We start from the raw sequence: 17,802 nt of genomic DNA, 5'->3' as shown, positions 1-17,802 counted from the left end.
ATCCAGCTCGGATTTAATGGCTCCATCTAAACATGGTTAAATATTGAGTTTTTAAAGAAATTCGGGCCTATATCTCTGAAATCAATGCGAATCTTCTTCTGACCTCTGAAGCAAATTTGTAGATAAGGACAAGAATAAAATATTTGAAGAAATAATGAATTCGAAAAATTACATTTATTGCCTCAAATTACAAAAAATATGCAAAAATTCCACAATTTTTATACATTTCGCACCGTATTTCCAAAACCGTTAATTTTTTATACCCTCCACCATAGTATGCTATATCGGTCCACTCTTTGGTGTAGTCCCCATATAACGGTATTTAAGGTATTTTGACGTTCTTCGCCACATTTGCAGACCGAATTAGCTATGATTTGGCACTTAGGGTTCCTGGAGGCCAAGAAACATATCTACAAAAATTATGTATATAGGTCCAAGTTTTGGTATAGCCCCCATATAACGGTACCTCCCGATTTGAGGTATTTTCACGTTCTTCGCCACATTTGCAGATCGAATTAGCTATAATTTAGCATTTAGGGTTCCTGGGGGCAAACAACATATCTACGAAAAATTATGTATATAGGTCCAAGTTTTGATATAGCCCCCATATAACGGTAACCCCCCCGATTTACGGTATTTTGAAGTTTTTAGGTACATTTGCAAACCGATTTAGCTGTAATTTGACATTTAGGGTTCTTAAGTGTCAATAAACTTATATAACAATACTTGTGGACATACGTCCACGTTTTGGTATAGCCCCCATATAACGGTACCCCCCGATTTACGGTATTTTGACGTTTTTAGCTAAATTTTCAGACCGATTTAGCTATAATTTGATATTTAGGGTTCTTAAGTGTCAATAAACTTATATAACAAAACTTGTGGACAGAGGTCCACGTTTTGGTATAGCCCCCATATATAGGTACCCCCGATTTACGGAATTTTGACGTCTTTAGCTACATTTACATACAGATTTAGCTATAAATTGGCATTTAGGGTTCTTAAGTGTCAATAAACTTATATAACAAAACTTGTGGACATGGGTTCGCGTTTTGGTATAGCCCCCATATAACGGCACCCCCGATTTATGGTATTTTGACATTTTTAGCTACATTTTCAGACCGATTTAGCTATAATTTGACATTTAGGGTTCTTAAGTGTCAATAAACTTATATAACAAAACTTGTCGACATAGGTACATGTTTTGGAATAGCCCCCATATAACGTTACCACCCGATTTCAGGTATTTTGACGTTTTAAGTCACATTTGTAGACCGAAATAGCTATAATTTGGTATTTAGGGTTCATAGTGACCAAAAAACGTATATTCGAAAAAAATTTTGAATGTAGGTCCATCTTTTGGTATAGCCCCATATAACGGTAGCTCCCGATTTTCGGTATTTTGAGAATTTTACCTACAAGTTTTATCCGAATTAGCTGTAATTTGAACATTTGACATTTGAAGTTCTTAGTGGTAACCACACCTCTCCACCAAAAATTGTCAAGAAAGGTTCATGTATGGATAAAGCCCCCATATAACGGTACCTCCCGATTTTCAGTAATTTGGCAATTGTAGCTACAATTTTTAACCGAACTAACTGTAATTTGACATTTGAAGGTTGTAGTGGTCCCGGCCAAACTTAACGCTTTTTTACTTGTTTTTTTTTTTTTTTTTTTTTTTTTTGAAATGAGTAGCATATGTATCCTTTAACATTTAACTAACTGCCTGATGAAGTAGATTCTGTAGCTGGTTATCGATTTCCTTCTCATACGGATCATGGTGTGTACGCTTTGTCCAAACTTGTATTTAGTTAGTTTAGTTGTCGGTCCATACCATGGTGCTCAAAATATTTCGGTAATATTGTGAGCACGATAACTCTCAAAGGTAGTTATCAATTTGGCCCATATTTTTAACATTGCAATATTTTACCAGACATACAACAGGTTCGAATATGATATATCCATTCCATTCATTCGTATATGTCTCACACAAATGATCACAATTTTTGGCACCACTGCAGTTTACGGACATTTCTTCGATCGTCATGATTTTTTTTGAAATTTTTTTCGGGCAGAAGTCCATACTTTCTGAGTCCAAAAAGATCTAAGTACGATAACTCACGAATTAGGTATACAACAATAGCCGAAATTTTGCCCATCGCGAAATTTCTTCCGAACGTACATCAAGTTCCAAGAGGATCTATATCGCACAACATCTTCGGGTACATTCCTCACAAAAGCTCAAAATGTTTTGCTTTCGAAGGGAGAACCTGAACTTTTAAATACCCTCCACTATAAAATATTCTGAACTAAAATGGAATAATTACAGTCGAACTTCTCTATAACGAACTTCCTAAAACGAATTTTTCTCTATAACGAATAAAAATTAAAAACACAGCTTTTTCCCACACATTTTCACCTATTTTAACCTCTCTATAGTGAAATTCTCTATAGCGAATACTTCTCTATAACGAAGTTTTTTTAATGCACAAGTGGAAATTTTCACACAAATTAATTTCTCTTTAACGAATTTTTAGTTTTTGCACAATAAATGTGAAACAAAACAAATTTAACAACGGCCTTTTTTATTAAAGTTTGTAGCAGGTTTTGGTGTGATTATTTTAAAATAGTTCCGTTGTCCAATATTTCAAATAAAACACCAAGATTTCTACATAAACGTTATAATATTAGTTTATTGATAAAATATCTTACATGGTTTTGACAATAATTCCATATGCCTCAAACATGAATACAAGGGACTGCCATCGCTTTCACCAAGTATTCGATGTCGTTAGCTTTGGAAGAATAAGCCAACCGGCCACACTATCGTGTTTCCAAGAAGACTTAGTTCTTACCGTATGGATTGTCTTTAAGAGAATCAAGGCTCTTTGTATATCAGCATTGCTCTTTTATAGAGATCTAAACAAAGCTTTTAACTAATAATCACTCAATACAATACATTATGACTCAATAATTCGGCAATCAAAACAAAAGCTCTTTACATTAAGATATTAAAGGATAAAAGAGACAACAAACAAAAGCACAAACATAACACTCAATCAGTGATCGAACCCCACTCAATAACTGTTACATTGTAATACTTCGGCTGTTCGTTCACTCAATGTGTTTTGAATTTTCGTTACAAGCATTAAAAGATCGTACCACTGATGTGGATAGAAAACTAAATAAACATTGTTGCACAGTGAATCCAAGGTCTAGTATAAGGTCGGCCAATAAGCCCAGCTGACTATTATGTTTGATGTCAAAAACATTATTGTGATTTAAAATACAAAGGAACTAAAATCACAATAATGCAAAATCTATTATGTTTGTTGTCAAATGTTGTTAACAGAACTCTGAATGGCCAACTGTATAAACTGTGAGTGAATCAATACGTTTAAGGATTAACGAATGTTTAACAATGAAATAATGATGAAAGTAATTTGCGTTAATGATCATTAGGAAAATGATAATTAAAAGTAATGATAATTTGAATAAAATAATATAAAGTCTCGCTACAAGTTTCCACTAAAAAGGAGAAGAAAAAAAATCGTTAATCACCCCTCTTAGAATAAAAATTGAATCAAAATACATACGTCAAATTTACAATGACATTATGCATTGTTTTATTTCATTGCATAACGATGACTGGCTTGCCATTTTGCCCCCGTTTCTCTATAACGTAGAATTTCGTCGGTGCCCAACTGCTACGGTATAGAGAAGTTCGACTGTAGTTAACTCTTAGGTGAAAAAATTGTTTGACGACTAATGCTAATGCCTAAATAATGTTAAAATATTTCTAAAAATTTCCCCAATCTGCTGGTACTTTTATATGGGGGATATACCAAAACATGGACCTATGTGGATGATTTTTGGTAAAGGAGTTTCGGCAACTCTGAGAACTTCAAAGTCATATTACAGCTAGTTCGGTTAAAACTTTTAGCTAAAATCCACAAAATACCGACAGTTGCGAGGTACCGTTCTATAGGGGATATACACAAAAATTGAGCTGTGTGGACGATTTTTGGCGGAGAAGTTTCGGGATCACTGAGAACAACAAATGTGAAATTTCAGCAAGTTCGGTCATACATTTTAGCTAAAATCCTCAAAATACCGAAAATCGTAGGGTACCGTTATATGGGGGCCATTCCAAAACATGGACCTATATTGACTATTTTTCGCAGAGAAGTTTCTCAAATCTCAAATTACAGGTAGTTCGGTCAAAAAATTTAGACAAAATCCCCAAAAATACCTCAAATCAGGAGGTACCAACATATGGGGGCTATACCAAAACGTGGACCTATCTTGACAATTGTTAGTGGAGAAGTTTTTTGTCATTGAGAACCTCAAAATACTTTAAATCGGGAAGTACCTTTATATTGGGCATATACCAAGAACGTGGACCTAGATCCACCGTTTTTGGTGCAGAAGTTTTTGGACCTCTTGAAACTCCAAGTGCCAAATTAGAGTAAATTTGGACGGAAATCCTCCAAATACCTTAGATCGGTTGGTATAGTGGAGCTATACCAAAACGTGGACCTATATAGTCCATCTTCGAATTCGACATTCCTACGGTGCAACATTTTAGTGTTCTATCTCAATTATTGCGGACGATAGATTGATCATAATAGACGGACAGACGGACATGGCTAGATCGGATCAAAAATATATATATTTCCAATGGTCGAAAATCATTAGTTCGATATGTTACAAACAGAAACACAAACTTAATATACCCTCCATACTACTATGATAAAGGGTATAAAAATACTTTTGGCAGAACTCAAGTTTAGGAACTGTTTACGGATCGGCATGACTTTTTGCAGGTTTGCATCTTTTCATTATGTCACACGCTGAGGGTATATCGCTGTCGCGAAAGCCGCCTGATACCTATTTACTTGTATTTTTAATATAGAATTTTTAGGAGTATCTGAACCAGGATAACATATTTCTAAATATTGATTTTTCGAACGACTATCGCAACTATAGACGTGAAAAAATATCTGCGGCTTTTATCCTGCTAACATCTAAAGACTATTCTACAATAAATCTATTCAAAATATAATCATTCAATTTTGAACTTTTATTTTAGCAATAGTTACTGCACTCAGTGATTACCACGAAGAATATGGGCCAAACACTTTTGGGTACACTGGACCATTTGCACACTTTATAACCGCTGATCCCGACATCGTTAAAGATATTTTGACTTCGAAATTATGTCTTAATAAAAGTACCAAATTATATAATGGGATTAAAGCTGCCGTTGGCAACGGACCATTAACGATGGAAGGTAAGGATGGAGGGCTTAGCAAATTGAAGAATTGAAATAAAATTCAAAACTACATGCATTCGTTTAGGAAGGGACTTTTTACAACATAGAAAGCTCATGAGTGATGCTTTTAAGTTTTCTACTCTAATTGAATTTATACCGGTATTTAATAGAAGAGCAAATGAACTTTTTGAGGACGTAGATAAATACGGATATATGGAAAATTCTCTTGATATACTGAGGCTCTGTCGAGAATTTACAGTTAAAATTGCATGCGGTAAGTGTAAGGATACATTTTAGAAAACAAAACGAAAATATTTTTCCTGAGTTTTTTTTTGCAGAAACAATGCTGGGCCGTGTTCTCAATACAAAGGACATCGATATAACGACTCGAAAATACTACACAGACCTTGTATCACGGTTAGAAGAAAATTTTTTTCTTGAATATATTGGCAAAGAAATGCTAACTAAACAATTTTATATATATTTCCCATAGTGATGTCGAATATGTTTCTGATATAACATTTAAATTTATTCATTTTAATCAACTATTGCTGAAACTTGCACATTTGACTGTATTCAAGGATTGCCGCAAAGCTATCCACGCCCTCCAAAGAACAATTGACAAGGTAAGAAATCAATTTTACACAATACTGGGCAGAACAATGGAATTCGATTGGATAATTTCATTTTTTTATTTAATACTAGGGGACCCGGCGAACTTCGTCTCGCAGTTTGTTAGGTACAGAACTTTATGGCTTTGGTTCAAACCTATAATACTATTATTGCTATCACCTTGTTCAATGGCAAATATTTGTTTTGAACTGTTTAGGACGATCTTTGAAGCAGATACACATTAGACAATTGTACTTTCGGCAATTGTCAGTTTGACGAAGAGAGAAGGTACTGAGAGGCAAAGTGTTTCTATTTTCCTCGACTCTCTCTACTATAAACTGACAATAGCCGCGAAAAAAATTATGTAACTCTAAATCGGGACTAAGATATATTTTTTAAGCAAATAACACGTTTTGCGATGTAAATAAATACATTTGGTAGCGCAGTTGAAGCAAAATAATATCATAACGCCCTACTTGTTTCAAAATCGATGGTTTTCTACAATTCTTGTTTCCACCACTGAACACGATATTTCACTAAAGCAATTGAATATGAATTTGAATTTAATGCTGAATATAGTGCTTATTTAAATTTGCGTTTTAATCAATTAACCCATTTTAACCTATTTACCCATTTTGATCCGATCGTTATCAGGTAACCACCTTCGTCTGTTTTTATACCCTCCACCATAGTAGGGAGGGTATATTTAGTTTGTTTTTTGTTTGTAACACATCGAACTAATCATTTGTAATCACTCTAGCGTTCGCAATAATTGAGCTAGAGCGCTATATTTTTTCACTCGAGCGTCTTTTTTTCCATAGGCAGGGCAAGTTCGAAGATGGGATATATCGGAACACTTTTTGGTATAGCCCCTATATAACGCTATCTCCCGATTTTCTGTATTTTGGGGATTTTAACTACATTTTTTGACCGAACTACCTGTAATTTCGCGTTTGGGGTTCCCAGTGGTCACAAAACATCTCCACCAAAAACCGTCAACATAGGTCCATGTTTTGGTATAGCCTCCATATAACGGTACCCCCCGATTATCGGTATTTTGAGGATATTAGCTAAATTTTTTAACCGAACTACCTGTAATTTGACAGTTGAGGTTCCTAGTAATCACAAAACATCTCCACCAAAAACTGTCAACATAGGTCCATGTTTTGGTAGAGCCCCTATATAATGGTACTTCCCGATTTTGTGGATTTTAATTACATTTCTTGGCCGAACTATCTGTAATTTCAGGTTTGGGGTTCCCAGTGGTTCTCAAAGTATATCCACTAAAAACAGTCAAGGTCCATGTTTTGGTATAGCCCCCATATAGCGGTACCTCCCGATTTTTGGTATTTTGAGTATTTTAGCTAAAATTTTTGATCGAACTACCTGTAATTTGACCGTTGAGGTTTCTAGTAATCACAAAACATCTCCACCAAAAACTGTCAACATAGGTCCATGTTTAGGTATAACCCCCTATATAACTGTACCTCCCGATTTTCACTTTGATATAGCCCCATATAAGGTTCCTTACAGATTGAATAATTTGTTTATGTTTTTTACCTTATTTAGGTATCAGAGGTCTCAAAATATCTTCGTCTAAAATTTTGGACAGGAAAGAATATAATTATTCCGTTTTAGTTCAGAATATTTTATGGTGAAGGGTATAAAAAGTTCAGCCGGGCCGAACTTAACGCCTTTTTACTTATTTTTTCTGACTTCTTTATTTAATGTGATCTCCCGAATTTTACTTGCACTGCAAATTCGGTATTAGATGCAATGGCTCTGGTAACATGGACAGAGCTATTCTATTAGTTGCCGTTCTTTGTGTGTTTCGGATGCTTAAAGTCTTGTCACACTAACACGTGACTGTTGTCGATTACTTGGTCACCCTATATTTAATTTCGACGTAAATAACATAGTCAAATTAATATCACAAACTTATTAACGATTAATAAGCATTTACCTACTTATGTCGCCGATAAAGAATATTTGTCAGATAATTGTCCAGTACCTCCGATTTCTTGTTTTTTCCAATTTTGAATATCATCCTTTTTTCGAATGACATACATACACACACAGAGAAGAGATATTGTTGGAACAATCATATTCTAAGAACAAAATAGTGTATTTTAAAAATCTGAAAATATATATTGTTGTTTCAACCATATATTTTTTATTAGGGAACACAATGACACAAAACATATTGTTGCGCCAACAATATATATTTTAAGAATTTTAAAATACACTATTTTGTTCTTAGAATATGATTGTTCCAACAATATTTTTTCTCTGCGTGCAGTGTACCAACGGTACCAATGTACATATGTATGTTTGTATGTATGTATTTGGCCGTTTGTAATTGCCTTTTTTGTATCATGACAGAATCTTAACAGTATCAAAATATATCTGGTACAGCTTAAATATTATACCGCATACATCGGAAGTTTATCTTTCGAAGATGTTTTTACCTACGGTTTAAAAGTATACATACCTATATGCCACAACTTCACTTCCAATGAAATTACCTCGGAGCTCTTGATGTTTCAATTAACCCACCAATTTTGTGCATTTGTACCTTTTTCCTCAAAACTGTGGAAACCACTTTTGGCATTATCATCTTAGTCTTTTCAATCAGTATCTGACCGAACCCACCATTAATCTTTACAAACTCTAAACTAAGCCCTGTTAAAATCTTTTCGCTGTTAATTTCCTAAAAAGACGCTTGAAAATAAATGTAAATCGATTTGATTGTGAATAAAAAATTCTATACAACTTTCAAAAATTGACAAATGCGTACAATGGACCCTCACAGTAGGTGCAAATACAATTTTCGCCAAAAACTGTCCAAATAAGTGCCAAGATTTACTCCAAACGCGAAGCTCGATAGAAATTTGTGGAAAAATTGACTTTATTGAAAAAAATATTTTTGCAAATTTTTCGGAAATTTTCGCGATTTTTTTAGGTTTTATCCTTTTCTGCCATGAGACCATTCCGAATTGGTGCGAATTGTCAAAATCTGTTCAGCCGTTCTTGAGTTATAAGCGTAGTAACTAACATCATCCTTTTTTATATATATAGATTTCTTTTGTTGACATAGTTAAGAAATCGATGATGACAAAAATTGTGGTTTTGGATGGTGAAATCAACTGTTTTTATACCCTCAGCATTTTGCTTACGGGTAAAATGTGAACGTCCCTCATCGAAATAATGGTTTTAGCTCCCAAGTATGTTTGGATGAAATCCGTTTCAGACAATTTGTAGACCGTTAATCTGTCTGGCTGGAGCGCACTTTAACTCTCGACCGGATTAACCGGTTGAGTTAAAAATTTGGCCTTCGTAATATTTTGTCCAAACTTAGTTTAAGTCCTAAGATGGGTCATATCCCTCCTCCCCCACAAAAGTTCAAATCTTTTCGGGAAAAATGATGCGCACTATAAATCTCGAAGGCAGTAACCGAGGTGGTCCATACTTTTCACATTACAATGTTTCCACCAGACAGGTTCGCATATGTACTATATCGATCCACTCCATCGGGTACCCCCCACACAAAATTTCGGAAAAGTGCAGTTTAAGACTTCCTCTCGAATCGTTTTGATTTTCATTGTAGCAAGTTTTTTCATGGGCAAGTCCATACATCCTGAGAAAATGGACCGAAAGCTGTAAAAACCCGCTATGATGCCATGTGTAGTGGATGGTGCGCAAGATTACTCTCGAAGGGATAAGCCGACTCGGTCCAAAATTGGCAGTCGTAATATTTTACGCAGAAATGAAAACAAATTCTAAAATGGGTTATATTGGTCCACTATTTCGGGTAACTCTCCCACAAAAGTTCACAACTTTTCGCTAAAACAGTGCGAACGATAACTCTCGAAAGCAGTAACCGATTTGAACCATACTTTGCACATCGTAAATTTTCTACGAAACATAGATCCGGTTTGAATATGGACTATATATGTTAACTCCTTCGGGTACCTTCCACACAACATTTCAGAAAAGTGCAGGTTAGGACCTCCTTTCGAATAGTTTTGAATTTTTTCTTGCAACATGTTGCGCTCAAAGCCCCTATTACGATGTTGTAAGTTTTTTGAGTGGCAAGTTCATACTTCATGAGAAAATGACCCGAGAGCTGTAAAATACCCCTACGACCAGCATGTGTAGTGACTGATGTGCAGGAAAACTCTGGAACCAAATACTGCATTGCTCCAAACTTTGTATATCGTAATATTTCTTCGAATATTAGATGAAATTCGAATGTGGTGCTTATAGGTTTACACCATAAGTTCGAAAATCTTCGTTAAAATGGTACGCTCGATACACAAATGTTCAACATTTTTGTGCGGCTAAGGGTCTACCTTGTGGTTCTGTTACACCTACTGGCTCTGTTCACAGCGATATAATGTTTTTCGTAGGCAAGTACATGTTTCCTGATATAATGGCCCAAAAGCTCTAAAATATATGGCGACCAACTGAAATGACAGGTGAGCGCAATATCTATCGAGAGGAATGACTCCCATAATAAGACCCACTTCGAAAATGGGCTATGTCCATTCTTTTAGTTGCCTCCATCGCAAAACTTTGGAGCTTTAATTCAAAATCCATGTTTTTTTTAGGTTCATGTGCCCAAAATTTTTAAGTTTTTTTGGGAAACAAGTGCTTCAATTCACACAGGACAAGTTCGAAGATGGACTATATAGGTCCACGTTTTGGTATAGCTCCACTATAACGGTACCACCCGATTTAAGGTATTTTGAGGATTTTAACTAAATTTTCCGTCCAAATTTACTCTAATTTGGCACTTGGAGTTTCAAGAGGTCAAAAACTTCTGCACCAAAAATGCACCACGTTTTTGGTAAGTGTCCAATATAAAGGTACCTCCCGATTTGAAGTATTTTGAGGCATTAAAGTATTTAAGGTTTTCAATGACAATAAACTTCTCCACTAGCAATTGTCAAGATAGGTCCACGTTTTGGTATAGCCCTCATATCTTGGTACCTCCTGATTTGAGGTATTTTTGGGGATTTTAGCTAAATTTTTACCAAACTAGCTGTAATTTGACATTTAAGGTTCTCAGTGATCCCGAAACTTCTCCACCAGAAATAGTCAATATAGGTCCATGTTTTGGAATGGCCCCAATATAACGGTACCCTCCGATTTTCCGTATTTTGAGGATTTAAGCTAGAATTTTTGGCCGAACTAGCTGAAATTTGAGATTTGTTGTTTTCAGTGGTCCCGAAACTTCTCCACCAAAAATCGTCCACATAGTTCAATTTTTGTGCATATCCCCTGTTGAACGGTATCTCGCAATTGTCGGTACTTTGAGGATTTTAGCTAAATATTTTAACCGAACTAGCTGTAATATGACATTTGAAGTTCTCAGAGTTACCGAAACTCCTTCACCAACAATCTTCCACATAGGTCCATGTTTTGCTATATCCCCATATAAAAGTACCAGCAGATTGAGGAAATTTTTAGATATATTTTGACCTTATTTAGGCATTTGTGATATCCGTCGTCAAACAATTTTTGTACCTATGAGGAAACTAATTATTCCATTTTAGTTCAGAATATTTTATGGTGGAGGATATAAAAAAGTTCAGGTTCTCCCTTCGAGAGCGAAAAATGTTAAATTTTTGTGAGGGATGTACCCGAAGATGTTGTGCGATATAGTTCCTCTTGGAACTTGATGCACGTTTGGAAAAAATTCTGCGGTGGGCAAAATTTCGGCTATTGTTGTATACCTAATTCGTGGGTTATCGAACTCATCTGTCATATTTGTTGGAGCCGGCATGGTTAATTGGAGCTTTTTGGACCTTAAATCTAGAGTTGGGCAATCTAGTTCCCGGAGCGGATCGATCTTTCTAGTTCCTCTTTCCAAGAGGAACTAGTTCCTTAATATAGTTCCATAGTTCCAAATAGTTCCGAGAGCGATAAAGTTCAAAGAATCTTCCTCTTTTATCGTTCTTTCTATTTCTTTCCAAATAGTTCCAAGACTGGTATTGTTCAATGAAACTTTCTCTTTCGTTGTTCCTTTTGTTTCCTTCGTTCAAAAAGTTCCGAGAGTGAAGTAGTTTAACGAATCTTTTCTTTGTTTTACAGCGTGTTTTTGTAAAAATGCTTGCCAGTCACACGAACCGTTCGTACTAAAACGTATACGTTCAAAATTTGGTTCTTGTAAAATTGTACGAACCATTCGTTTTTATCTAAAAGCTTTCGTCTATTTAATAAAAGCTTTTACATTTCAGGGTTTCCATGATACTTATTTTGTGAATTTTGCATAGGCATCTGCACTTAAAATGTGTTACTTGATGGCAACCCCGATAAACAGATGACAAACAAAAAATTAGAGAAAAATGTAATCAAATTTGTCCAAAAATAATTGTGATAATATGAAGAAACGGATGTACATATACGCGTGTGCTTCTATGGAAATAAATAAAATTGCATTCCCTTCCAGTTTTCGTGTGTTTTGTGCCATTTATTACTCAAATTATTTAATTTTCATTCAAAACGATGGGTCTTCTCCATTCGTTTATTTTTGACGTATTCGTTCGTCTGATTTTGTTAAGAAACCCAAAAAAAAATTACGAAAATAAAAAGCTTTCATTAGTTTGTCACACGAATACAAACGTCAACCGCTATGAAAACCAAATTGTGTCTTCGTTCATGAAATCGACGAACGAATGGGCAAAAACTTTTTACAAAAACAGGCTGTTAATCTTTTGGTGGAAATAAATTGAAACGATGTAACGAGGGTGTGATTTACGTTTATTTAACAATATGGCCGCATCTGAATGATTAAGGAACCGAACGTGAAAGATCGAAGTGAGTGTGGAATTAAATGAAGAAAATGAATTATACAAATGAAAGGAATTATATGCACGACTGGAACTATATGAACTAAAGAAACTATAGCTTTGTTCCCGTACTTTTTAATAGTAAAACTCGTAAAAGAGAGAAAAATTGTTGTCACACAAAAAATTTTTTCAAAAAGTTCGGGAACGCAAAAATGCAAAAAACGTCAAAAAAGCTGGAACAAATGTCAAAGTCGGCATACCAGCCAATCAGACGCCGGCATCCATGTTACTATTTTTTACACGCTCAAATTTGTCGAGTAAAAAGTTTTTAAAGAAAGCGTCATTCAGCGCCATTTTTGTTTAAAGAGAAGTGAACATTTTACAACTTTTTTGTGTACGGGAACGCTTTTTCGAGTAAAATGTGTAAAAGTCGTAAAAATTTAAAAAACTTTTTAGTTCTGGAACACAACTTATACAAATGCAAGAGCCGGATATAGTTCCAATAGTTCCTTGTCTGGAATAGTTCCTTGCAACTAGTTCGTTCCGGAACTACACAACTCTACTTAAATCAGAAAATATCGACTTCCGCCCGAATAAAAAATTGCAATAAATTTCATGACGATCGAAGAAAAGTCCCTAAACTACAGTTGTGCCAAAAATTCTAATCATTTGTGTGAAAGGCATACGAATGAATGGACCTATATAAATCATATTCGAACCTGATCTATGTATGGTAAAATAGTACGATGTGGAAAATATGGGCCAAATTGATAGCTCCCTTTAAGAGTTATGGTGCGCGAAATATTTTGAGCCTCATGGTGTGGACCGACATGGACCATCTTCGAACTAAATTTAAATTTGGACAAAGCATAACGAAAACCAGATTTTAGAGCAAATTGGTTGATCAATTCGAGAGTTATCGTGAGCTCCAGCCACACAGATCAACGGACGGACAGGGCTAAGCCGACTCCAAATTGTCTGAAACGGATTTCGTCCTGACATTCTTGGGGTCTGAAACCATTACTTCACTGACGCTTTGACATTTATCGATATTTCCGAAAAATCGACAGTCAAAACTGATCGTGTGTACCTCGGAAGGAAGGAAGTCAGTTGTTTCCGAAAATGTATGAACATTTTTTTGCCTCATTTGATATTTTAAACCAAATGGAACAAAAACATAAATTTTAGTATTGCATTTTAATTATTTAAGGGGTGACTTCCACTTGCAAATTTCAGAAAATCGAAAACATTTTTATTGAACTCTTTTAAAGTACATATAAGCAGCATAGAATATGTGGTAATACTTTGAAGTCGATTGGAACAATATTGATTGAAATATGAGTGTTGGGATGGGGAAAAATCAATTTGATTTGTATGTTTTTCTCGAAATGACATTTTGAAAACGGTGCCAACTCTAGCTCAAAAACTATCAAACCGATTGTCATATAATTTTGTGGGATTATCAAGGACATCAAGAAATAGTACCACATCGACCAATTTAATTTTTAAATTTTTTTTTGCCCATTTTATCCAAAAAAGTAAATTTTTTAAGCTGAAAATTTAAATTTTGAATTTTTCGGTCCACTATTTTTTTAAAGCCTAATGTTTTTCAAAAAGATCGATCGATGAAGGACTAGATCTTTATGTTCTAAATAAGCATACAAAAACATCTGACGATCGGCTAATTAGATTTGGAGCTAGAGTTGGCACCGGAAACCGCTGTAATAAAAATAGGGTTTGGTAGACGTTCAATTGCAAGAAAAATTCAGAAAGTAGATTAAGATGTGCTCTTTCAATTGGAAGAAACATCAACTAAAAAATTTCAAAGTTTTCTTGCAAAAAATTCATGAAAAATGGCTTTAGTTTGGCTTTACAGCAGGGTGTCACCCTGGATTTTTTTACTAGAAAACTTAAAATTCTTTATGAAAATTATATTTTTTTAATAAATAACTTTTTTCTCTAAAACGTATAGTGTTCCGGCAATCGGGCCTTCTTTTAAAAGAGCCAAAAGCTTTTGAGGGTAATATATCGTCACCTGAAATGCCCAAAGACGTTACCCTCAACGTAACCCTTTGAGGGTTACGTCTTTGGGCATTTCAGGTGACGATATGTAGGTGTATCTTTACATGTCAATATTCCTAAAAAATCCCTGACTTTATATGATTTTAATACCCCGGTTACACTTAAGCGGATTAACCCAGTGGGTTTGGATTTCAAATGTCAATTCCATAGTGCAAACGTCAAATAAATCCTCTCGAAGTGGGTTAATCCGGCAAAAAATTCTAGTGTAACCGCACTATAACTTTTATAATTAAATTTTTATCGCATATTTAAATTTTTCATCAAAAGTCGAAAATTACAAAAAAAAAACGATTTTTTGAATAGCTTGGGTTTTATGGCCGCGGCATATACGGCGCGTTGAGCGTTGCGTTACAACAACCACATGAAAACTTCAAGAACAAACATGGCATCACTTACACATCTTTCATGTGGTTGTTGTTTTCAACGCGCAACGCGTCACACAACGGATCGTATGTATTTGGCCCATTAGGCCAATTGCGTGGAAATGCGTAGGTCAAATAAAGCGTTATAAGCGTGAAATGACAGATAACAGACAATACTATAACACAATGCAAAAAACTCACAAAAATATTCGAAAAAAACAGAGTTCTACGCCAATTTTTGCAACCATTTTTGTGGCGTTTAAACGACCAGTGGCTATAAATATTAAGATTTCATATTGTTTACATTGAACAGCTGATTAAAAGTCAACTGGCCAAACTTACACAGTCTACAAACTAGTTAGCCCTGACTATTTAGTTTGCTGTCAAATACATTATTGTGACATACAGCGTGTTTTTGTAAAAAGTTTTTGCCCATTCGTTCGTCGATTTCATGAACGAAGACACAATTTGGTTTTCATAGCGGTTGACGTTTGTATTCGTGTGACAAACAAATGAAAGCTTTTTATTTTCGTAATTTTTTTGGTTTTCGTAACAAAATCAGACGAACGAATACGTCAAAAATAAACGAATGGAAAAGACCCATCGTTTTAAATGAAAATTAAATAATTTGAGTAATAAATGGCACAAAACACACGAAAACTGGAAGGGAATGCAATTTTATTTATTTCCATAGAAGCACACGCGTATATGTACATCCGTTTCTTCATATTATCACAATTATTTTTGGACAAATTTGATTACATTTTTTTCTTATTTTTTGTTTGTCATCTGTTTATCGGGGTTGCCATCAAGTAACACATTTTACGTGCAGATGCCTATGCAAAATTCACAAAATAAGTATCATGGAAACCCTGAAATATAAAAGCTTTTATGAAATAGACGAAAGCTTTCAGATAAAAACGAATGGTTCGTAAAATTTTACAAGAACCAAATTTTGAACGTATACGTTTTAGTACGAACAGTTCGTGTGACAGGCAAGCATTTTTACAAAAACACCCTGTTAAAATACAAAGGAAATCAAATCGCAATAATGAACAATCTATTATGTTTGCTGTCAAAAGTTCTTAACAGAACTCTGAATGGCCGACCTTCTTTAGGCCTTGCAAGCTTACAAACATTTACCGGACAAATTTTCCCAGCAAAAATTTTCAAGTTCTCTGTCACAAAACTGTCAAAAAATCTCTCTCAACTCGCTCTCTTTTACTGGACAATTTTGTTATCAAACAGCAATCAGTAAAAAATTATACGAATTTTTACAAACTTTTGGCAAAGATTTAAATTAGGGCTGCTCATACAACTACAAACACATTTTGTTGTTAGGTCTGTACGATATCTCAAAAGTTTGTACAAATTTGTACAAACTTTTACAAAATGCTGTTCGATAACAAACTTGTTCAGTAAAAGACAAATGAAAAGTGCTTGCAAGAAGTTGCAAGAACTTGCAAATACTTTTTACTTGCGAAGTTGTCGAACAGGCCTATTGTGTTGGTTTTGAAACACAAAAATTTGTATAGTTTCCCAACATACCATTCAGTCTGATTTTATAAAATTTACGAAAAACAATTCATATAAATACATTCTACAATTATACGGGTAAGCTAATAATTAGCATACACATTCATTATTTTCAAGAGAATCAAGTTTCGTTTATTCTCCAGTGGCTACACAAGAATTTATAATTCAAATATGATGTTTGGTTCGAGTAATGTTGGTTTGTTGGGTTGTCTTGTGCATTGGAAAAAATGTGTGTATTGAAAATGTTTATTTCAAAAACAAAACCTCTCTTTTTCAAGCAAATTGACACACACCGACAGCAGAAGTGCGCCCTTTGAGCAGCCCTAATTTAAATATATAAAGATTGGAAAACTCAATTGTTAACATTTGTCAATAGATGGAGTTAAGCTCTGTTGTTACGATATCATAACAACATTAGGTGTGTTCGTTTACTCAATAATTTGTACAAATTTGCACAAGTCCAGTAACTTCTTATAAACGACTAAGGTCTTTTGCATTGTACTGAACAGTAAACGAACAGCATCCAGTAACAATTTGTACAAATTGTGAGTAAACGAACACACATATTCTGTTAAGAAGCTAACCATTTGAGGCGTTTTTAACCGCCAAGTTCATATTCAATGAACTGGAAACTGCTATGGAATACAATCCTGAGTCCAACTTTTTGCTTTCCTACAATTTGTATAAGCCGAATAGTGCTTTAATTGAGTTTTTATACCCTCCACCATATGGAGAGTATAATTAAATTTGTCATTCCGTTTGTAACACATCGAAATATACGTCGGAGACCCTATAAAATATATATATTATTGATCAGCATAAAATTCTATGTCGATTTAACCATGTCCGTCCGTCTGTTGAAATCAAGATACAGCTCGCAATTTTAAAGATAGGGAGTCAATATTTGGTACAGGATGGTTGGTATTGAAAATGGGATATATCGGTCCACGTTTTGATATAGCCCCCATAGAACGGTACCTCCCGATTTTCGGTATTTCTAAGGTTTAAGCTTCATTATCCTACAAAAATGGCTGAAATTTGCTATTTAGTTATCGTTGGGTGTATAAAACTTTCGGTATTTTGGAGATTTTAGCTTCATTATCGCACCGAAACTTCTAATATTTGGTAGTTAGTCTACGTT

The 17,802-nt window shown here is 34.7% G+C and overlaps 1 protein-coding gene across 1 annotated transcript in view; it reads left to right on the top strand.

The window, feature by feature from the left end:
• The window catches only part of LOC141398340 (probable cytochrome P450 313a4), a 43,686-nt gene that overhangs the window by 16,657 nt on the left and 9,227 nt on the right, over positions 1–17,802 (top strand). Inside the window, exons 2-5 of the mRNA XM_073975627.1 lie at positions 5,093–5,293; positions 5,361–5,549; positions 5,614–5,692; positions 5,769–5,901. Coding sequence (XP_073831728.1) covers positions 5,287–5,293; positions 5,361–5,549; positions 5,614–5,692; positions 5,769–5,901 — 408 coding nt within the window. The 5' untranslated portion in view covers positions 5,093–5,286. The remainder of the gene's footprint in view (positions 1–5,092; positions 5,294–5,360; positions 5,550–5,613; positions 5,693–5,768; positions 5,902–17,802) is intronic.

This window comes from Musca autumnalis, unplaced genomic scaffold (genome assembly GCF_047663935.1).
Source record: "Musca autumnalis isolate F117 unplaced genomic scaffold, ASM4766393v1 scaffold_3, whole genome shotgun sequence".
NCBI lineage: Eukaryota > Metazoa > Arthropoda > Insecta > Diptera > Muscidae > Musca > Musca autumnalis.
The sequence above is the reverse complement of the archived record's forward strand: the minus strand, read 5'-3'. Positions and strand labels throughout refer to the sequence as shown.